Here is a 24,170-nt window from a genome sequence, read left to right as displayed (position 1 = left end):
CGTGCTTTCTGCAGTACCCGAGGAAAGCGATTCAATTCAAAATAGCTTTATTGGCATAAGAAAACATTGCCAAAGCAAGTGTCAAAATATAATAAAACTGTTGAAAATGGGGTAAAGTATATACAGTTGGAGGGCGTCCCCCATTTTAGTGCATTGTATACGTGTGGTGGGGGGCTCAGAGTGCGTCCACTAGGGAAAGTAGGCTTTCTTCATCACAAAACCGTCTTTGTATTGGTGAGTATGGAAATCGTTCTTATTTATTTTTGCAGAAGTCGAGAGACGTAGGCTACTGTGTTGCATGTCATGCGGCGGCAGGAAATGGAGAGTCCTATAGTCCAATATCGCTACACCACCAAGATACCCAATGGGCCAATACCCATGTACCTCTAAATACTGTCAAAGAAGTCCACACTCACAACACCAGAGGGAGTTCAACAAACCACGTGCCACCCAGATTCGGCTCAAACAAGGTATTCATTTCGCTCCTATGCCACTAAAATGTGGAACGCCCGTCGCCCTACCAACAGCGAATCCTGTCACGGCTGAAATTCTAAACTGGCCCACGTACAAAAAAGTCTGGGTCCCCCTCCACCCTTTTTCTAGAGCTAGTGTAAACAGAGCATTTAGGGACAAATAGCAGCATTTCTCCTCAAAACTATTTAAATATTATACAAACGAAAAAAGCCTCAAATTTAAAATGTGTGTAAAAGTAACAGCTCTGTCTCTGTTTACACGTACAGTCAACAGTAGACTGTAGTTGTAGTAGACTACTAGAGGTCTACTCGATTCACTGTTCACTGCTAGTCAGTGCTCAGATCCGGTCTAGAGCCCGCCTACTGGTCACACACACACACACACACACACACACACACACACACACACATACACGTGCAGGTTGTTTCCGTATCCCTCCAGACTGGATATGGAAACCGCAAAGTGAACTGAGCCCATAGCATAGAGCAGTGGATATATATATATATATATATATATATATATATATATATATATAGTGGGTACCCCCTGGACCCACTGGAACCTCCTCAAAGACCCCTGTGGGTCCCCGGACCCCACTTTAGTTTGAAAACCACTGAGTTAACCTGTGTGCGTGTGTGTGTGTGCACGTGTGCGTGTGCGTGTGTGTGTGTGTATGTGTGTGTGTGTGTTTAGCAGGAGCTCAGTCAGACCGTCCAGACTCTTGGCCAACAGAGCCTCCACCAGCAATGGCTGACCAGACAGAACATACCACACTGGTTCCCAATGAAAAGGAGGCCTTTGCACTAGGGCCCATTGACCTCACAGGTCTGTGAGTCACTTTTTGAGCCTCCTATACAGCTTTTGTCCTCACACGTCTCAATATTTGCCATTGACAATGAAAGGAGAAATTGGGTCAAATGTCCGCCAAATATGTGCACCGTGCATGCAGTCAGAGTGATATAGTGGGGGTTCAGAACTTCAGATACATACTGTAGATTAGTGATGGGCTTTTTATTATTTTGTATTATTAGTAGACAATTTTCAAGACATTACAAAGCTGCTCAACAAAAACAATATATTTGAAAAGACACAATTAAGTAAAAAATGATGGCTTCATGTCTGATAGTTCTGTCCAGTTCATCTTGTCGCTCCGTGGTTTTCTCCCCACACAGTGAAGAAGAAGAAGGCGAGACGAAGAAGTAAGTGGAAGCTGATCGTGGACAGCGTGAAGGAGCTGGACACCAGGACCATCCGAGCGCAGCTGTCCGATTACTCGGACATCGTCACCTCGCTGGACATGGCCCCACCCACCAAGAAGTTGATGATGTGGAAGGAGACGGGAGGCGCGGAGAAGCTCTTCTCTCTCCCCGCACAGCCGCTCTGGAACGCCAGGCTGCTCAAGGTCATTAACACACTAATTAACACAGCCGCTCTGGAATGCCCAAGGGGCCAGTGAGGCACTCCAACGTTGAAGCACTGGGCCCTAGTGGTAAGAGGAGGGACTACAGGCGGACCCGTGGATTCACAACCGGGAAACCCCGTGCAGCTGGGCTTTAACATTGAGCGCTCAGTTGCACTTCCGCAATGGACCACCAAAATTTGGTGGTCCAATGCGGAAGTAGACGTTTTGAGACGGTCCTTCCGGGTGCTTCAAAACGCCACTGAGCAACTTCCACTGACATGAATAGCGGAGGGGGCGGAGCTTCGCGCCAGATCAGTCTCTATCCTTTTAATACTCTATGGGAATGCCAGGCTGCTCAAGGTAATTAACACACTAATCAACACAGCCGCTCTGGAATGCCAGGCTGCTCAAGGTAATTAACACACTAACGCAGCCGCTTTGGAACGCCAGGATGCTCAAGGTAATTAACACACTAACGCAGCCGCTTTGGAACGCCAGGATGCTCAAGGTAATTAACACACTAATTAACGCAGCCGCTCTGAAACGCCAGGCTGCTCAAGGCAATTAACACAAACACTTTTCGTGATAAGCGTCGGATGCAGGGTTCCAACAGGTCAAGGGATATCTGGGATTTCAGGGAAGGTTTTTGCTATGTCTGTGCATAACTGTAGTCCCAGGTTTACAGGAGATGGCAGAGGTGGCAGTTTGATTGGCTCAGCAGCAGGTTTTGTTCAAATCTGCCGCCGACTCTGAGCCAATCAAACAAAACTATGGGAAATGAATTTACTTATTTTACATTGGTCATGGAATATCTATATCCTTGATTCTTTTTTAAATGTTATAAAAAAGGCTTTATATGTTATGTCTGGTTATGGCATATTTCACTCACAAAGATGAGAAGTAGGGAATGAGACATTACCCCTAGGGGTCTTGGTCACAACTAAGTGAGGGGAGGACGGAGAGGGAGAACAGCCGGAGAATCGGAGCGGCAGGGGCGGTATTGCAGTCACTGTAACGCACTGTTGTGTCGAAAAGAGAGCTGAGCCAGAAGGCAAATAAAGCTCTCTGTCTACCGAGCAATCTTTGTTCCTACTCTCACCTGTGGTCATGAAGTGTGGGTCATGACCGAAAGAATACAAGTGGCCGTGGTTACTGTGGTCTACCTTAAAAAACATTTTGTCCCAACCCGACCCTTTGGTGTGGTTTGGGCTTAACACTTTGATTGCTACAGGATCTCCCCAGGCCTATTTTGATGTTGCTACCGTTTAACATTGCACAAAGGCCTTGTTCGGGGGCCCACAGCAAAATGTTCTCTTATAGCGAGAATCACACGCATACATCAAAAGAAAGCTGAACTTGTCCACTTCAATTTAAAAAATACATTTTGATTTGACCATGTTCCATTCTGGAGATATTGACCTTGCAACACCTGCATTTGCCTGGAAGTGGTTATCTTGAACAGCGAGCAGAGTTATGGATGGTTTAAAGTCAGAGACATTGACAGGCAGATATAAAATTGAACCCAATAAATATCCTATACATCCTATACACCGAATGAAAGCCCTGAATGTGTACTTTTACGAGGAAAACAGTACACATTGATCCCATCTACAGTTAGACAGTAATTGGTTATTGAATGCAGCTTGTGCCCACCAGATAACTTCAGAGAAGACATGGACGTGAACTCCTCAATATTCACAAAATAAGGCCTATAGCGACATATAAATACTATATACCGTATGAAACAGAAGACTCTCTGCTTTCATAAGGAAAAAATCACACCCGTGTGAACTGAGTGGTGTAAGGTTTTATATAGCATGATCAGTTGTGGTCTGACGTAATGTCTGACGTAATGAAATCACAGCCGCGTGAACTGAGTGACCACTTTCCTAGATCTAGGCTATTGAGTTCAGTATTGAGCATCTCTGTTTCTCTGGTGGTTAGTTGAAAAAAAAATATGTTAAGTAAAAAAAAGCTATCATTTTTGATAAATGTATATAAAAAAAATATTAAAAAAATTTATATAAAAAAAATATATATCAGTTATTATAATCACATTTATTTATGTAAAGAATCAATTAACTTGCATTGTTTTTTATCGATTTTATTTATTTCTAATGCTGAGATACTTACATTTTTCTTTGTGTTATTTGTGTTTATTTTAATACTAATTCTAAACGAAACAATCTCTGATTTTAATTCATCTAAATGTTCAATAAACTTATTCCTATTATTAATATTCAATTCAATTAAATAATCTTCGGACTCACCCAACATTTTGGCAATAATATCATGTTGACAAGTTATCCATAGCTCTTCATTCTTCATTGCTATATCTTGTGTTTTTAAAATTATCTTTAATCCTGATTTACAGGTCACAGATTTGACATTGCATCCAAAACAAAAGTACTGTTTATTCTTCAATGCAATGACAGTATCATCACAACTTTTACATTTACCCATTGACGAATCTTCCAACTTAAAATCAGTAATCGTTCCAAAATAACTAATTAATATAACTGTTTCTAAGTTATGTTCACTGTTCATATTAAAAGAAAGATCTTTTAACTCTATTGGTTTCTCACTTAATATTTCTTCCTTACCTTCTTTTTCAAACCATAATCTTAATTCAACAACTTCTGGTATATCAAGGTCTCTGTATAATATAGTATCTGTATTTCCACTCAACTGTTTCTCTCTAAACATAGTTACGCTGGTTCTTTTTAAAATTAAAATAGGAAAAGGAGACATAGTATCCATTTCAGTTGAATCTCCCCAAGCTGTATATATAATCTTTTTTGATGAATCCATTAGTAGTAATTCTCTTTTCTTACGTTCTCCAAAACGTGTATTGCAAATTTCGACTTCTGAGAAATGAATGCAAACTCCCACTACATCTATAACATCCCTTACATTTAAAAATTCTATATCAGCAATCTTGGTGAAAGTAAAATTTGGTAGCTGAATATCTAAATTATCAGTAAATGGAATAATTGCTGTATTTGATGTCAGTGTAATTTCATATTCATCACTACCCTTATAAAATGTATGGTTTACACTTTTAAATTGTCCGTCAGAGATTAAATAGCTCTTGTCTTCTTCAATCAAATTAAAAAACTTTTTGCATTGTTGATCAAATGCTAATATCTTAATTCTTCCACTGTTGTCTGCAACTTGAAAATGGAAGTATATTCCATTTTTATATTTACGTTCTTGACTTTTACTAAGCACTTGTACCAAAATTGTCCAATTATTATGTTTTGATAATGAACTTAAATTCAATATGTTAGTTATCTCCTTACTGTTCTTTTTACTTCTTTTATTAGGAGATACATCTGTAGATAATTCCATTGTTTTAAGTATGTCTAGACTTTGACTATCTTATCTGTGACTATTTAGTCTGTTCAGGTACGTCTGTCAACAATATCGTCTTTCACTGTCTTTAAAGATATTTGGCTTCAAGAGTTTTGAAGACTAAAACTGTATTAAAGATTTTTGGTTCCTTGGCAGCAAATTCTCCAAGACTCAAGACCAAATGATCTCTCTGCAGGTATCTTATCTCTGAATATCTAGTGTGGTCAGGAAGGTCTATCTTGGTCCGTCTTGACACCGTCTTTAAAGATGTTCAACACCTTCTTAAAGATTTTTGGTTCCTGTGATGTAATATTCTCTATCCTGGATTCAATAATCTTCAAGACTCTAAAATTCTATTAAAGATTTTTGGTTCCTTGGCAGCAAATTCTCCAAGACTCAAGACCAAATGATCTCTCTGCAGGTATCTTATCTCTGAATATCTAGTCTGGTCAGGAAGGTCTATCTTGGTCCGTCTTTACACCGTCTTTAAAGATGTTTAACACCTTCTTAAAGATTTTTGGTTCCTGTGATGTAATATCCTCTATCTTGGCTTCAATAATCTTCAAGACTTTAAAACTGTATTAAAGATTTTTGGTTCCTTGGCAGCAAATTCTCCAAGACTCAAGACCAAATGATCTCTCTGCAGGTATCTTATCTCTGAATATCTAGTGTGGTCAGGAAGGTCTATCTTGGTCCGTCTTGACACCGTCTTTAAAGATGTTCAACACCTTCTTAAAGATTTTTGGTTCCTGTGATGTAATATCCTCTATCCTATCTTCAATAATCTTCAAGACTCTAAAATTCTATTAAAGATTTTTGATTCCTTGACAGCAAATTCTCCAAGACTCAAGATCAAATGATCTCTCTGCAGGTATCTTATCTCTGAATATCTAGTCTGGTCAGGAGGTCTATCTTGGTCCGTCTTGACACCGTCTTTAAAGATGTTCCTTGGTTCCTTGGCTACAAATTCTCCTAGACTTAAGACCAAATGATCTTTTTGCAGGTGTCTTATCTCTGAATATGTAGTTTTGTCAGGAAGGTGTCTCTTGGCATCTATTTTGGCAAAGAGCAGCTCACTATGCGTTTATATAGTCTTATAAAATTTCTTACAAACAATATTAACATCTGGTGAAGAATAATGATAGACATTGCTTATAAGTTATTTTGAGATCACTCTGACGTGATGTCTGTGACGTCAATGAGGTCACACAATAACCATAGTAACCATGCTCTTCAGTATGTGTAACCAGTTACAGGTACATGCATATTCAGACAGTATGATGTAAGGTGGAGACGGCTTCAGTGGAACAGCGTAACTGAGGCGCCAACCTATACTGATCCCGGGTGCCGTGTACATTCCGGTACATAATTTCTATTCCATACCTTGAGTATTCGTGGTTGTCTTTAGTGTTATCAACAAAGCGTCATGGTCTTTGGCTGTGTAGTATGGACTGTACAAAGAGGGATGTGCAGTGACTTCTTTGTTATTGCGGAAATAGGCGTGGTCTATGTGTCCTCCATCATAATGGGTTGCTTCTTGTATGATTTGAGTGAAGCCTATTTTATGAAGTGATTGTGAAACATGATTGTTGCAGTTTTCAGCAAAGCATATGTTGAAGTCACCGCAGATCAGGGTTGTCTTCTCTGAGTTGATTAACTGTATCAAATGTTGAACCAAGGCGTTATTACCTTTGCTTTTGTAGACACTGATTATGTCTATGTCTGCAGAACTCATCATTGTGATTTGCATATTGTCATGGTTAAAATCTTTATGATGTTTAACTTTTTCTGGTTTGTAGTAAGTTGCTAATCCCTTGCCAGGTCCGATATTGTTTAGATGAAGTGAAAAGCCATTAATCTGCAAATATTGGTCATGGCTGTTGTTGTTTATGAGCCATGTTTCACTTAAACATATAATGTCAGCATAAGTCAGAATTGGGTCTACTTGAATTTCGGGCAGTTTTGGCAATAAGGAATGGCAGTTGAGAGCTGCTACTTTCATAGACCGTGCATGTGTCTTTTCCCATTCTGTAGGATTCATGTTAATGCAAACATTCTCCATTCTCTCTAGTTCCTGCAGGGCCTTTGTATCTGCACGTAGTTTTTCCTTTGGTAGAGAGTTGAGTATGTAGAGTTGTTCTAAGGATGGGACTCTGCTTAGCATGACATATCCCATGGCTGGCTGGAAGATTGTTCTTAAATCCATAACTGCTTTTTCGGGTTTTGGAATTTCTTGTCCTTGGAATTTATGACATGTTGTAGCATAGCAAACTACTACTGGGAATTGATAGACTGTTGCAATGCTGGATGCATGAGTTTGTTTTTTTGAGAGGCTGTATGTGAATTGAATTTTTTCTATTGGTGTACAGCCAGGGTACTTTGACTGGAGTGTTGCTTGTGTTATACACCTGTTTGCCCCTCGATATTCTTCATAGAATCTAACCATCAGTTTGATTACTCTTTGTTGTTCGTCTTTGATGACTGCAGCAAGGGTTCCTCTTGAACCATTGGTCAAACCATCAAGAGTATCCAGATTGTGAATGAGCATCACCGGAGCATCGATCTTGAGCCTCAAGGTTTGGAGAAACGCTGAATTCCCAACTGTTCCTTTTACATTGAGTTTAGGTTCAAAGTTTGGAATTGTTGGATGATGATTAATGGCTTCAATTTCTATCATTTCTGTTTTAAGTTCATTTAGTCTCAGATTATTTTGTTTGTTCACTGTTGCATTAGTAGCGCTAATGTATGTTGCACCAACTGTGTCGGAATGGCCTTCAGGTCTGATTCTGGTAGCTAGAACTATTAGATCTTCTTCAGTCTGGTGACCCACTCTGAGTCTGTTGAGAATATCAGCATATGTATGGTCATCTCCTTGTCTGTGATTCTCCTCTAATGTGATGATTTCAAACAGTTCCCAATGAGGTCGGATCTGAAAGGGTATTTTGTAGTCCTCACACTGGGGTTCATCAAAAATATACCTTGCTTGGCATGGTTTGAGCTGCATTATATCACCGAAGAAGAACATTGCAAGACCTCCAAATATCTTTTCGGGTTGCAGCATGATTTCACGAAGTCGAAAATCAAGCATGTAGAGCATATCTGCTTTGACCATGGAAATTTCATCCACAATGATCGCCTTAAGGTTCTTAAGCTCTATCCTTGTGTTGTCGCGTTTCTTATCACTCAATGGATAGTACTGATTACCGAAGTTGAACCCAAACGTTGTGTGTAGTGTTTGACCTCTGATTTTAGAGGCTGCTGTTCCAGTTGGGGCAGTGATCAACACATGTGGGTATTCTGGGTTGTCACCAGTCTTATGTAGAATCTGATGAAGCCATTGTTTCAGGATATTGATGACAGTAGATTTTCCACAACCTGCCCCACCATTTACCATCAGCATTGGAGATTTTGGTAGAGGATTTTTCTCTTTTAATGCCTTAACAAGATCTCTTGCATATTTTATGCCCTTTTCCACAACCTTCCTCTGATGATAGTCAAGGTTTCTTGTTTTTGTCCAAAGGATGTCTATAGCGTCTATTTCAATAGGTCGAAATACTTTTTCCGATTGATTACATTCTTGTGGTAGTGCATGATTATCAGGATCAAGGTGATGAAAATCTGGATGAGGTAGAGGACCTAGCAGATTACAGTCAAGAATGTCTTGCTCCCCTTCTGGATTTAACATGGCCTCCACCTCTGTATTTCGTGAAGACTCTTGTACTGCCAGCCTTGCTTCTTCCACGCTGTTTAGGTGTTCCATGACATGTCTCTTAACCATTATTATCTCTTGCTGTAGCTTTGTGTATTCTGCATTTTTGTCATTTTCATCTAAAATACTATCAATTCTTCGAAATATCTTGTCAATGTCTTCCTCTTGTCTGTATGGTCTATATAGGAGCAGTTCTGAAAACCAATATGAGTGTGTATCTGTGATTTTCTTGAACTTGTGAAGTCTCATTACAGCAGGTTTGCTCCTCTTCCTCATGTATGGTGGTTCATCTGGATGTATGTGTGTTAATGGGAAAATTGGTGGAAGGGGTTTATCAGATATTCCTTCCCGGGAAGTGATGAAGAAATGTAGCTTATCTTTAGGATTGGCAGATGATGGAGAAATTCGTTGTGGATGCTCTTCGTCTGCTGCGAATTTCCAAGCAGTACTGTACATTTTGGCAAATTGGGCCAAGCAAATATCTTCCATATCTACTGCCCTTCTTTCATATTTGGACACAATGTCATGTTTCTCTACATATTCCCCTTCCTTTCCTGGAATATTAACCTTTGGAATGTGAGTGTACTGTGGATCATCGTCAACTCTAATGAGAAACTTGTATCTCTCTTCTCTGCGGTTTGTGGGAACAAAGACTGAAATTATATTGGAGTCTCTAAAATGGAAGTCTGGGAATAACTTATAGACTGCTTCTGCTTCTCCCATTTGTCGATGTAAAATGAAGGTATTCATGAGTGTTAACATCTTTTCTTTTAGAGTACTTGATTGTGTTTCTTTTAAGGCATCAAGGAGAAACTTCATTGTTCCAGTGTCATCCTTTGTGTAATATTCAGAGATGTAGGTTATCACAGCATGGTAGTCCAATGTAATTTGCAGATCAGTGTTACCATTCCAGGCTTCAGTCCACTCAGGATTGTAATTATTGACAAAGATTTCGTCTATGTCCCTTGCCATAATGAGAGAGTAGCCTCCTGTACTTGTCTTCAAAGCTTCGAGATAGGAATCAAAGTTGGTATCATTCAGACCGGCCATTTTGAGGACTTCCTTAATCCTCTTCTCTCGTTTTGTTTCATATTCCTGTTTGTCATGTGGATTGATGGTGGGAAATTGCATAAAGATTTTGGACACAACCTTGTCATCAAGCAATATTTCCTTCACTGCTTCAAGTAAGTCTTTGCGTTTCTTTCTGTTTATTGTATCTGCTTTGAATGCATCACCTATCATTTTACAGGGTGAAGCTATCACTGTGGTCCATACAGGGAATTTCGGGAAAGAGAATCTGCAGGTGGTGTTATATTTTCTGCAGGCTTTTGTGTGTTTGTGGCAGTTTACTGCTTTTACAATTTTAGATACTTTTTCTCCGACAACAGCAGGACTGAGGGTGACGGAAGTAAACGTGTTAGCAAAGTTGATAACGGCTCTTTCCTCATATTCGTGTAAGTCATCGAGGGTTTGAAATTTCTTGAAAGCCGACTTCAGGCCAAAGAATTTGAAAGTGTTGAGAAGATCTTCTGAGGTCAAAGTGGTTAAGTGAAGTTTATTAAGAATATGAATCAAAGTTTGTCTCTTATCTTCTTCTACACTGTCCTTCTTAACAATGACAGTGTGAAGAAGTTCTTTGATTATTATATGGATGTCCACAGTTTCATTCTTCGTAAACACATCTTCAATGTCACGAATATGTATTCCATTATGGATTTTCATTTCCATTTTCTCCATATCCACCCAGATAACTCCATGATTATGACCTGCTCCCCTGCCTTGGAACTCCAGCTTGGTTGAGTAGTATTCCACGGACATTGGATTATGAGGATTTAGCATAATCTCTCTAATGAAGGCCTGCACTCTATGCTTGTAGTTTCTTGTGGCAGTGACAACATTGTTTCGAAGAATCTCATGGATTGACTGTCCTTCTTCTGTTTGTAGATACTCATACAAAGGAAGAGAAGACTGACCTCCATTGAAATGGACAATAGTTATTTCTTCTTCCTCTTCTTCTCCATCACTCTCTTTGATTTTCTTTTGCAGTATATATTCAATCCTCAAACCCTTTTCTCTTAGAATAGGAGTGATATTTTCTTCCCAGCGCATATCTGCACAACTCAAAGTGAAGAAGAATTGGAATGGACCAAGATTATCCAATCTGGCCATCATTTCATATTTGCCTTTCTTGTGGTAACTAGGAGTGTTGGAGATACTGTCAAACACTGAGAAAGCATTCTCAAGGTTATACATAGTTTCTCCCGATGTTGAGATGGACTTCTTTCCTCTCATGAAGGAAATATTTATGTTTCTCTGAAGCTGTTTCTTTTCAATATAAGAAAGAGCTGCAAAAAGGTAGCTGGGATCATCTCTGAATCTTGAATCCATATTTCTCAATCTTTGAATAAAGTAATATTGATCAGTGAGTTTAACTTCTCTTGGATAGTGTAAGTTGAATTTTCCATCTGGATACTTCATTGGAAAAGCCATGGAATCCCAGTCTTTACTATATAGGATATTTTCTGGAATTTTTCCTTCACCAGGCGCAAATACAAGCACATTTGAATCTCTCTGCTGGTTTTCATCGTGAAATGCCTCTGGACATCTTGCCGTTACACAGACTGAATCGTCATAATCAATTTGAAACTTTCTGATCGGGTCATTCTCTCTGTATTCTGCTTCTTCTTTCTCTTCATCATTTTGTATTTCATTTGTCTCTACCGAGTCTGCTGTATCAACATCCTGCCCATTGGTGTCCCTACTGTTTTGCGATACGTGTTGTTGAATGATGGATATGTCATCAATATCATCGGAGATAATTATATCATTAACCTCATCAAGACTTTCATCCATAATTGCATCTTCATTTATGTAGAGAAGGTGTGATCCTAGAAGGTCCCTCTGTTCACATTTCTTTCGGAAGATGGAAGGATCTGAGTAGAATTGATAATGAGGGTTTGCACTGTCCTTCAAAAACTGCATTGCTTCGAACAGTTGTACAGGATTTATAGTTGTGTGATGAACATAATTCTCGTATGTCTTCTTGCGCTTCAGCTTCACATCAATGATAATTATACCAGCGTCAGATGGAGTCCTGGGAAGAGTTTGCAAAGTGTTCATCACATCATCGTCTCCTATGGGAATGTTAATAAGTCTGTCTTTCACAGCTGGCATCAACGAAACTGGAAGTCTGAATATTTTCTGAAACAAGATCTTCTTGGAAATAAGATTATTTGACAATTCTGACAGTTGGAGATGGCTCGGTACAAAGATAACCTTCAGACCATTAGCAGCTGACATGGGTGGCATTTCTCCTTTATAAAGATATTTCTTACAAGTGTGACAGAGATACCAGTTTGTGTTAAGATCAATGTAGACACTGAATTTAGGATTCTTCAATTTCTTTTCAAAAATGTCTTCAAATAAATTGACAATTTTGTCATTGCATGTTCTTTCAATAGAACTAATGATATTGTCATCAATGATGGTAACTCCATTTTCAAACATCATTTGTTCACAACAACAGCACGGGAAGACCGGACCATATTTGACATACCTTCTGAAATTTTCTAGCCTGTCTTGTCGTGTTTGCCCTTTCTGCATCCTGGCTTGTTTCCTGTGTGTTGCAATGTTTTCTTTTTGTTGAGGTGTTCTTTTAGTCCTTCCAAGTGTCATCCTTTCTTTGTTTTTCTTTCTAACCTCTTTCTGTGTAATTTTTTTCTTCTTTGGTCTTTCTTTTTCTACTCTTGTTATTGAATTTTGTAACTGCCGAATTTGACATTTTTCTTCGTCACTTCTCTCTGTAGTTTTAATTTGGAGCAGAGTGGTTTTCATATGTGTTACAATGTTTTTGTTTTCAAGTTCTTTGTGTTGAGGTGTTCTTTTAGGTCTTCCAAGTATTTTCCTTTTAGTTCTTCCGAGTGTCGTCCTTTCTCTGTTTTTCTTTCTAACCTCTTTCTGTGTCATTTTTTTCTTCTTTGGTCTTTCTTTTTCTACTCTTCTTATTGAATTTCGTAATCGCTGAATTTGACGTTTTTCTTCGTCACTTCTGTCTGTAGTTTTAATTTGGAGCAGAGTGGCTTTTTTTTTAATATCAATTTTATGTTGTTTCATTTTATGTGAATGGAAAGTATCGTCTTCTGATATTCTTTTCCTTGAAAATGATCTGTGACCATGCAGTTGATTCAACTGGGGTGTTTGTCAGCCTAATCAGCTATGAACTGTGGTCTGGTCAGGAGGGTCTGGCTGGGGTCTGGTCAGGAGGGTCTATCTTGGCAAAAAGCAGCCGTCTTGTCTATTGGGCTCCCACCGTCTTTAAAGATCGGGTCTGGTCAGGAGGGTGTCTCGGCAATATCTTTCGCTAGGTAGACTCGGTGGTAGACTCGTCAGCCTAATCAGCTATGAACTGTGGTCTGGTCAGGAGGGTCTGGCTGGGGTCTGGTCAGGAGGGTCTATCTTGGCAAAAAGCAGCCGTCTTGTCTATTGGGCTCCCACCGTCTTTAAAGATCGGGTCTGGTCAGGAGGGTCTGTCTCGGCAATATCTTTCGCTAGGTAGACTCGATGGTAGACTCGTCAGCCTAATCAGCTATGAACTGTGGTCTGGTCAGGAGGGTCTGGCTGGGGTCTGGTCAGGAGGGTCTATCTTGGCAAAAAGCAGCCGTCTTGTCTATTTGGCTCCCACCGTTTTTAAAGATCGGGTCTGGTCAGGAGGGTATGTCTCGGCAATATCTTTCGCTAGGTAGACTCGGTGGTAGACTCGTCAGCCTAATCAGCTATGAACTGTGGTCTGGTCAGGAGGGTCTGGCTGGGGTCTGGTCAGGAGGGTCTATCTTGGCAAAAAGCAGCCGTCTTGTCTATTGGGCTCCCACCGTCTTTAAAGATCGGGTCTGGTCAGGAGGGTCTGTCCCGGCAAAAAGCAGCCGTCTCGTCTATTGGCCTTGTTTGGTTCTGATAGGGTCGTCTTCGGGTCTGGTCAGGAGGGTCTGTCTCGGCAATATCTTTCGCTAAGTAGACTCGTAGGTAGACTCGTCTTCTGATGTGATGATTTGTGAACATGAAGTTGATTCACCTGGAGTTTTTGTCCGATGTGAAGTATTATATAAGGTAAGGTATTATATACCCTGATCAGCTCCGATCTGACGTAATGAAATCACACAAAATATGTTAAGTAAAAAAAGCTATCATTTTTGATAAATGTATGTATCACACCCGGATGTGATTTCACAACTGGCTGTTTTTGCGCAGAGAAAATGACCACGGTTGCTACGGTCATCCAGTTCACCCGGGTGTGATTTAATTACGTCAGAAATTATTTTGAACATAGCAACCATGCTCATTTTTTCTGCACACAAAAGCCAGTTGTAGGAGTGGTTTACACCACTCAACAAAAAATTCTACTGTAATAATAAAAAATCACACCCCTGTGAAGTGAGCGATGCAACTCTACTTCTCTACTTATTCACTACAGCTCGCTATATACGGACTGAGACAGAAAGTCATGTAAACCTTTTATTTACAGTTTGGTCTGTAAACTTCTACTGTAATAATACAAATCACACCCCTGTGAAGTGAGCGGTGCAACTCTGTTCTCTACTTATTCACTACAGCTCGCTATATACGGACTGAGGCAGAAAGTCATGTAAAGCTTTTATTTACAGTTTGGTCTGTAAACTTCTACTGTAATAATAAAAATCACACCCCTGTGAAGTGAGCGGTGCAACTGTTCTCTACAGTTGCGCGGTGCAACTGTAGAGAACAGTTGCACCACTCACTTCACATGGGTGTGATTTTTATTATTACTACAGTAGAAGTTTTTTTCTTATGAAAGCAGAGAGTCTTCTGTTTCATACGGTATATAGTATTTATATGTCGCAATAGGCCTTATTTTGTGAATCTTGAGGTCGGGTCCATGTCTTCTCTGCAGTTATATCTGGTGGGCGCAATGTGCATCCAGTAACCAATTTATGACAAACTGTACATGGGATCAATGTTTACTCTTTTCCTCGTAAAAGTACACATTCAGGGCTTTCATTCGGTGTATAGGATGTATAGCATATTTATTGTGTTTATTGTTATATCTGCCTGTCAATGTCTGACTATAAACCTTCATAACTCTGCTTTATTTAGATGAGGATGAGGATGATGATGATTGCCTCGCCTCGCCTAATCTATCTCACTGCTTTCATTGTCTTGATCGCAGTAACATTGGGGGGGGGGGGGGGGGGGGGGGGGGGTCATGGGCACATTGGGCAGCAAAAGTCTTGATCCGTACGGCTATAAAAAGTCCCATTCCACCGTTCGGTTCAGAACTATAGTATAACGGTGAGACGCGTTGTCATCATCAGCTGATTTTGTTTTTCAAGCTAGTATAGGGGAACATGCCTGGGCATGCAGCATGGGGGCGATGGAGAAAAAAAAAAGCTTCACCGGGAGTGTCCAGAGAGGTGCCCGGCTGTGATGTCGACGACAAGGAAAAAATGACTTCCATAGATCACAACACCACGGTTTAGGACGCGGAAAAGTTCGTTATACATTACACCCGGGTCGATTACGTCCCCGACGCGTTCATTGCGGTCTTATCACTACAATTATAATGAATAAAAAAGCGTTACAATCACACGTCCGAGCGATCTCCGATTATGACGGCTCTGCATGGCGATACGTGATCCACCAACGGAACACTGTCTGTTGTCGTGGCGGCCCCTCGATACTGTGGTTAGTTCGTAGTATTGTAGGCTCGGGGATCGTTTGGTCGCTATAGTATGAAGAAGGAAACATGCATCTGTCCATGTGTGTTGCAGACGTTATGCAATGCCGATCCGGTGCATATGTGTTTAGGCAGCGTTCCGTTCATCATGTTTTTTTCCGAGAGACAGAGCCCCCATCTCGCAAGATCCTCCTCCTGGAGAAACAGGAGGGGAGGGGGGAATCGAGTATTATAGTGTTGGGTGAAATGTCCGAGGTGGGGGAAAGCCTGGTGAGGCGAGGTTAGGTGAAATTTGATTCTTTTCACACACCGACTAGATCATTGCATGGGCGCGTCCATTTTACACTGGCTTCTACACGTAAAGCGGCCCGCCCTCCTGTTTTCAGGAGGGGAGGGTTTTTTTTTTTTTTTTTTTCTGATCACGTGAGCGGGACTAAGCAGCAATGACAGGGGGATGGTTCTTCATTGTCCGGGTGGGTACAAAGATGAATGAAAGTATGCTATAAAAAAGTGATTAAAGCATATGGAAACGTGGTTAGCACCGGACGTTTGATTAATTAATAACGTACGGATACGTAGTTCGCGTTCGCTGTGTTAAGAGCTGACCCCATAGAGTATTAAAAGGATAGAGACTGATCTGGCGCGAAGCTCCGCCCCCCCGCTATTCATGATCGTGGAATTTCACCTTGCATTTGGGAGCGAGAACCCTTTGTGTTGGCAATGTGATTGCTTTCATTCATTGATTTAACTCTTTCTGTCCCTCCCTACTAGATGTTCACACGGTATCAGGTACCGTCGCCCATAATCCATCTCGCCCTTGCTTTTTTCCGCCGGCTCTATAGGCATGTTGAGAATCTGTTAGATGATTGTTTGATACGAAATACTCTTGAACTTGTGAGTGCACCAACTTTTCCATGATTTTGCTCAAAACGGGTAAAATACTTATAGGTCTAGAATTCCCCTCATTAAAAGCAGCTTTGGTATCCTTAGATAAAGGAATAACTTTAGCCTCCTTCCAGATCTTTGGAAATAGGCCCACATCCAAACATCTATTAAAAATGTGACAGATAGGAGATGCTATGATACCAGCAGTCATTCTTAGCAATTTACTGTCCAGGTTATCAAGAATAAGGTTAGAAATACGTTTATCGTTTAGGGTTAGGCATAGTTTTACTGGGGTTAAGTTTAGGAATAGGGTTAGGTTTAGGCATATAGTTTTACATAGGTTAAGGTTAGGAATAAGGTTAGGTTTAACCGTTTAAGCATAATTTACTTAGGTTACTTTAGGAATACAGGGCTGAGCAGTTCCGCCAACTGTACGCCCGGGGTGAGTTGGTAAATGGGCGATTCGTTTGGTATTCGTTCACACAATGCCTGATGCCACTGGTCCCAGACGAGCTGATTTAACTCTTTCTGTCCCTCCCTAGATGTTCACACGATGCCTGACGCCACTGGTCCCAGACGAGCTGAGGAAGAGGAGAAAAGGCGGTGAAGCCGACAGCCTGGACAAGTTCCTCAAGGACCTGGAGAACCCTGATGTACCCCGAGAGGACAACATGAGCCAGCAGCAGCAAAACATCATTGGTGAGAGAGAGAGAGTGAGAGAGTGAGAGAGTGAGTGAGTGTGTGTGTGGACCTTCTTGATATCTATCCATCTATAAATGCACCAAGTCTCTGTATATGTACGTACGTAATCCATGTAACTCGGAAACCGGTCGATTGATCACACCTGATCACCCCCCAACGGGCACTGTGTTCTAGTATCTTCTATCGATCTATCTATTCCACTGCATCCACCTGTGGGCTCTGTTTCCATTAAACCCTTCGGGGTCTGGCCATTTCATCCCCTCTAATATTTATTTTATTTGGCGGATAGCTATTTTAATGCTTACAGAGAATTCATACGTGAGAAAGAGCCTTGAAGTTGATGCCAAACTTATGCTTAATAGATATCTATGTTCAAATATTATATTTATGCTCAATAAATGTGTTGAATTCAGTCCCAATAGTTGTATGAGCCACATACTATTTAAAGCCTACCAAAATACCTGTACCTGTGTGGTGTCCTTCTTGTTGGTACTTTCGTTTGACATATTTAAAATCACACTGTCATCTCTCCCCATCATCCTCGTTTCTTCCAATCAGCTTCATCCACCGACCCCCAGAAAGACCCCAACTACAAACCTGTCTATACCCCTGGGGCCACTGGTCTCCCCTCGCTGGACAACATCCCCTCAGTGGCTGAAATAACCGCTTCCTTTGAGGCTCGCAAACAAGAGCATCTCAGAGTAGAGGAGTACGAGACGAAAGAGGCAGAGAGAAGGGTGAGCACTTTTTAATTGTTTTATTAGAGGAGGAAGCAAGTCTATTAGCATTGTTGTACAATTATGACTTCCACATTTTTCTGCTGCAAGCAAACAAGTAGATTTAGAGCTCAACCTTGATATGTTTAGAAAATGTGAGAACAAGAGAGAACTAAACTTTTGCCAGCCATATATGCTTTAAAACATACACATCAGCATGAACTTCCAAAAATCCACTGAACAAATATCGAATCACATAACTTTATTGTTATTAACTTAATTATACCCGCTCAGTCAGGCCTCATTCACACGTATCAAACACCAATTGTTTTGTTTTTTTAGCCCACCACAATGCTTTTCCAATGGGAGCCACATGGTTTGACCAAACATTTGTGTTTGATTGCTGATTGCTGGTGGTGTTCTGCCCCTCCCCCCCGATCAAACAAAAATGTTTGGTCAAACCATGTGACTCCCATTGGAAAAGCATTGTGGTGGCCTAACAAAATGACCAAACATTTGTTTGATTGGTGTTTGATACGTGTGAATGAGGCCTGAGGCTTCGTACACACGTACACAACAAATGTTCGGTCCGTGTGTGATGTCTGATTGCTGTTTGATTGCTGCTCCAATTCATTTTCAATGGGAGTCACATGGTTTGACCAAACATTTTTGTTTGATGAGGGGGGAGCAATCAGCAATCAAACACAAATGTTTGAGCAAACCATGTGACTCCCATTGGAAAAGCATTGTGGTGGCCCAAAAAAACTAAAAATCGACCAAACATTGCTTGATTGGTGTTTGGTACAACTAGGCCTGAGGCTGCGTACACACCTAAAGAACAAATGTTTGGTCCGTGTGCGATGCCTGATTGCTATTTGATTGCTGCTCCAATTCATTTTCAATGGGAGTCACGTCGTTTGATCGGACAAACCTGTCCAATGTGGGGGCGGAGGGCACAACAAACACATCGGACACCTTGTAGTCCAAACAGCCAACGAACAGGGTGGGACTTCAGATCGGACAGAAGGGTGGTTTTTAACCGCCAACTAATAGGAGAGAACTTCCGTTCTTGACAGCACTGGGTGGGGTTTAGGCTGTAGTCTTCTGAGTTACGTGACACAGACTATTATATCGCTTGTTTGTATGTCTTCTTTTGGCTACGGCCGTGCGTAACTTGGAGAGTCCAAGTTGCGCACGGCTGTCTCCAGTGAGTGAGTCCAGTCTGGTACTGGTTCTATTCTATATACAGAAATACAGGACGATAGCCAAAATAGCCGTCGGGCCTCGGCAGTTGTGAGGCTGCATTAATAATTAGTTCTAAAAGCATGTCTTTTTTACGGGGATCACTATTGATTTTAATAGTAGACGCATATATGTCTATGAGTAGCCTAGAGTAGAAATGTAATGGCAGCGTACGAGGTTCACATGCGCAAATATAACAGATGTACAAGTTATCGACACGAATGGTACTTACAGTCTGGTACACGATGTAAGCTTGTAGATCTGTTTATTTTAAGCATGCGCCACCGCCACCACGCAAAGTTATGACGCGCGCACATGTGGGGGGAGAGACCCGATATATTTTATAGCTCTATGGGAGAGACGCAGACAGAGAAATATTTAAAATCATCCTGTCTCGCTCTAGCGCAAGGCCGCACGCATAAAGAGCCAATGGAGCAAATGTTAAATAAGCTACACAGGTGGTTCTAAATGATTAATTGATTACATCACTATAGCAAAAGACGTGATATAGGTCAACTCAACTGCAGCGGAGCTGTTCTGACTTGAAGCTTAACTGACCAGCACGGCTTCAAGTTTAAACCATAAGATGACATGGAAATGCCCGTCAATTTGATGCGCAGAAATAACATAGGCCTATATCGAATCAGGTTAAGGTGCACACATGGAAGAAAAGTCCTTTTTATCGGGATTCGGGGATATTTTGTTGTAGGCTATACGTCTCCGGTGAATTGTATGCACCAGCAGCAAGCACATTATTGTTCAAACACCTGCTCCTCTGTTCATCTGTTGTCTTATTTGGCTAATAAAATACTTATTAAGAATTCATGCAATTTCAAGTTGTTGCTGCAATCATGATTCATGTTGCTGTTCTCTTCTCTCTGTGTGACTGAAGTTTGCGCCCAAAAATTGTACAGTGATTTCCCGCACCCCCTCATGTTATTTTTCCCTCCGTAGCAAAATGACCTCTTTTCTTTTTTTCACTATTTGGTTCGCTTAACATGTCCACGTGTCATTTGTTTACATATTTGGTATGCTTTACAAAGTCCAGTGTGAACACCAAACGGACCAAAATCAAAATGCAAATATTTGGTCCTTGGTCCGGACCTTCTAAGTGAACTTTGAGTGTGAAAAACGGCCTCGACAAACTACTGCTAGCTGCTGCTGCAGTCAAGAAAACTACACTGAACATATGTGCATCTATTTCCGCGTGTCGTAGCACCGCCCAAATCGCGCAAAGCATTGTGGGACATGGAGGCATCAAATCATAAAAATGTAATCAGTGGTCGGTCGGACAGATCTGTGTGTCCGAAAGGTGTGTACGAAGCCTGAGTCAGCTGAAAGCAACCAATAGTTGGATAATCAACTAAATTAGGATTCATGAACATACACATTTTATTGAATACAAAGGCCTCGGTACATTTTCACTGTTTGTGTTTGTGACCTTGTCTCTGTAGACCAAGCTGAGTGAGGAGGAGCTGATGTGGGAGGATGCTGGGAAAGGTGGCGGGCCCAAACCAGCAGCCTGGGGAGGATCGTCAAAAGACGAGGAAGAGACCAAAGAAGAAGAGGCCACCACCGATGCCTGGGGCGCACCAGCCAAACCCACAGCCAAAGGCAGCAGCGACCCCTGGGGAGCTCCGGCCAAAACGGCGGAAGATCCCTTTACGGCAGCAATGGACGAACCTGATCCGTTTAATGCACCAAAGGACGGAGGCGACCCGGTCCCGTTTGCATCTAAAAATGACTCTGATCCTTTCTGCGCGACTAAGGCTGACCCGATCGCAGCACCAGACAAGCTGGATCCGTTTGCTGCCCCGAAAGACAGTGCACCAAAAGTTGACCCGTGTAAAACCCCAAAGGATGATCCATTCAATACACCTAAAGATGATTCATTCAATACACCTAAAGATGATTCATTTAACACAGCTAAAGATGATTCATTTAATACAGCTGAAGATGATTCATTTAACACAGCTAAAGATGATTCATTTAATACAGCTAAAGCTGATCCATTCAGTACTCCAAAGAACGACGCGTTCAATACAACAAAAAATGACCCGTTCACTGCACCCACAACGCCTCCTAAAGAAGACCCTTTCGCTGCACCCACTACAACAACACCTAAAGAAGACATGTTTGCGGCACCCCCAACACCACCTAAAGAAGACCTGTTCGCTGCACCCACAACACCACCTAAAGAAGACCTGTTCGCTGCACCCACAACACCACCTAAAGAAGACCCGTTCGCTGCACCCACAACACCACCTAAAGAAGACCCGTTCGGGGCCACATCGTTTGGGGCCACATCCAAACCAGATGGCGACCCGTGGGGTGCTACAGGTAAGAGTGATGAAGTCCCAGCAACGGAGAGAGTAGATGGATCATTCAGTACTCCAAAGAACGACCCATTCAATACAACAAAAGATGACCCGTTCACCGCACCAGCAGCCAATGCTGATCCTTTTACTGCACCAGCATCAACACCACCCAAAGAAGATCAATTTGCTGCACCCACAACACCACCTAAAGAAGACCCGTTAGCTGCACCTACTACAACACCACCTAAAGAAGACCCTTTCGCTGCACCCACAACACCACCTAAAGAAGACCCGTTAGCTGCACCTACTACAACACCACCTAAAGAAGACCCGTTCGCTGCACCCACAACACCACCTAAAGAAGACCCGTTCACTGCACCCACTACAACACCACCTAAAGAAGACCCGTTCGCTGCACCCACAACACCACCTAAAGAAGCCCCGTTAGCTGAACCCACTACAACACCACCTAAAGTAGACCCGTTCACTGCACCCACGACACCACCTAAAGAAGACCCGTTCACTGCACCCACTACAACACCACCTAAAGTAGACCCGTTCACTGCACCCACAACACCACCTAAAGAAGACCCGTTAGCTGCACCCACTACAATACCACCTAAAGAAGACCCGTTAGCTGCACCCACTACAACACCACCTAAAGAAGACCTGTTCGCTGCACCCACAACAGCACCTAAAGAAGACCCGTTCACTGCACCCACTACAACACCACCTAAAGAAGACCTGTTCGCTGCACCCACAACACCACCTAAAGTAGACCCGTTCGCTGCACCCACTACGCCATCAAAAGACCTGTTCGCTGCACCTACTACAACACCATCTAAAGAAGACCTGTTCACTGCACCTACTACAACGCCATCTAAAGAAGACCTGTTCGATGCACCCACCACACCACCTACAGAAGACCCGTTCACTGCACCCACAACACCACCTAAAGAAGACCTGTTCGCTGCACCCACTATATCACCACCTAAAGAAGACGCGTTTGCAGCACCCACAACACCACCTAAAGAAGACACGTTCGCTGCACCTACTGCAACACCACTTAAAGAAGACCCGTTCGCTGCACCCACAACACCACCTAAAGAAGACCTGTTCACTGCACCCACTACAACACCACTTAAAGAAGACATGTTCGCTGCACCCACAACACCACCTAAAGTAGACCCGTTCGCTGCACCCACAACACCACCTAAAGAAGACCCGTTCACTGCACCAACAACACCACCTACAGAAGACCCGTTCACTGCACCCACTACAACACCACCTAAAGAAGACCTGTTCACTACACCCACAACACCACCTAAAGAAGACCCGTTCACTGCACCCACAACACCACCTAAAGAAGACCTGTTCACTGCACCTACTACAACACCACCTAAAGAAGACCCGTTCGCTGCACCCACAACACCACCTAAAGAAGACCTGTTCGCTGCACCTACTACAACACCACCTAAAGACCTGTTCGCTGCACCCACAACACCACCTAAAGTAGACCTGTTCGCTGCACCTACTACAACACCACCTAAAGAAGACCCGTTCGCTGCACCCACAACACCACCTAAAGAAGACCTGTTCACTGCACCCACAACACCACCTAAAGAAGACCTGTTCACTGCACCCACAACACCACCTAAAGAAGACCTGTTCACTGCACCCACAACACCACCTAAAGAAGACCTGTTCACTACACCCACAACACCACCTAAAGAAGACCTGTTCACTGCACCCACAACACCACCTAAAGAAGACCTGTTCACTACACCCACAACACCACCTAAAGAAGACCTGTTCACTGCACCCACAACACCACCTAAAGAAGACCTGTTCACTACACCCACAACACCACCTAAAGAAGACCTGTTCACTGCACCCACAACACCACCTAAAGAAGACCTGTTCACTACACCCACAACACCACCTAACGAAGACCCGTTCACTGCACCCACAACACCACCTAAAGAAGACCTGTTCGCTGCACCTACTACAACACCACCTAAAGAAGACCTGTTCACTGCACCCACAACACCACCTAAAGAAGACCTGTTCGCTGCACCCACAACACCACCTAAAAAAGACCTGTTCACTGCACCCACAACACCACCTAAAGAAGACCCGTTCACTGCACCCACAACACCACCTAAAGAAGACCCTTTCTGCTCACCGTCAAATGTCCCTCAAGACGAACCGTTCAGTGCACCACTGACAACGCCTAAGGAAGATTCCTTCGCGGTGCCGTCCAGTCCGCCCAAAGACGCCTCCTCGGACCCATTCAGCGCATCCATGGCCACCTCTTCGTCAAAAGACGATTTGGGCGCGTGGGGTGGCCTGGCCAGCTCGCCCAGCGTTAGCTCCGACCCCTGGGACACAGGCTGGGGAGTGCCGTCGGGGGCGAAAGCACAGGGAGATCCTTGGGGCGACGGGGCCACAGCCTCCCCTACCAACGCCTGTGGCAAACCGTTTGGGGCCACATCCAAACCAGACGGTAAAAATGTATATATAAAATCAGAATTAGATGATCTACAAGCTCAGTGCATCACAACCATGCACTGTGAGCTCAATAACTAATATTTGCTATTCGTGAAATGGGGCTTACAGCTGCAATCTGTAACTTCCATATCCTACCCGAGATTCGAACCCT

At 42.4% G+C, this 24,170-nt stretch overlaps 2 protein-coding genes across 5 annotated transcripts in view; both read left to right on the top strand.

Moving 5' to 3' along the window:
• Nucleotides 1-94: 94 nt before the first annotated feature.
• LOC306937938 (uncharacterized protein) lies at nucleotides 95-21,315 on the top strand (the record flags this gene model as incomplete). The annotated part of the gene is made up of 7 exons (XM_079521963.1): nucleotides 95-234; nucleotides 1,168-1,299; nucleotides 1,647-1,876; nucleotides 17,073-17,229; nucleotides 17,791-17,969; nucleotides 20,645-21,225; nucleotides 21,279-21,315. The coding sequence occupies exons 2-7, from the start codon at nucleotides 1,221-1,223 to the stop codon at nucleotides 21,313-21,315; spliced, it is 1,263 nt and encodes a 420-aa protein (XP_079378089.1). The 5' UTR covers nucleotides 95-234; nucleotides 1,168-1,220.
• ehmt2 (euchromatic histone-lysine N-methyltransferase 2) overlaps nucleotides 21,163-24,170 on the top strand; it is a 28,736-nt gene continuing 25,728 nt past the window's right edge. For all 4 annotated transcript variants that reach the window (XM_079522852.1, XM_079522850.1, XM_079522851.1 and 1 more), the window contains exon 1: nucleotides 21,163-24,014. In XM_079522852.1, coding sequence (XP_079378978.1) covers nucleotides 21,323-24,014 — 2,692 coding nt within the window. In that variant the 5' untranslated portion in view covers nucleotides 21,163-21,322. The remainder of the gene's footprint in view (nucleotides 24,015-24,170) is intronic.

This window comes from Electrona antarctica (genome assembly GCF_951216825.1).
Source record: "Electrona antarctica genome assembly, chromosome: 15".
Taxonomy (NCBI): Eukaryota; Metazoa; Chordata; class Actinopteri; order Myctophiformes; family Myctophidae; genus Electrona; species Electrona antarctica.
The sequence above is the reverse complement of the archived record's forward strand: the minus strand, read 5'-3'. Positions and strand labels throughout refer to the sequence as shown.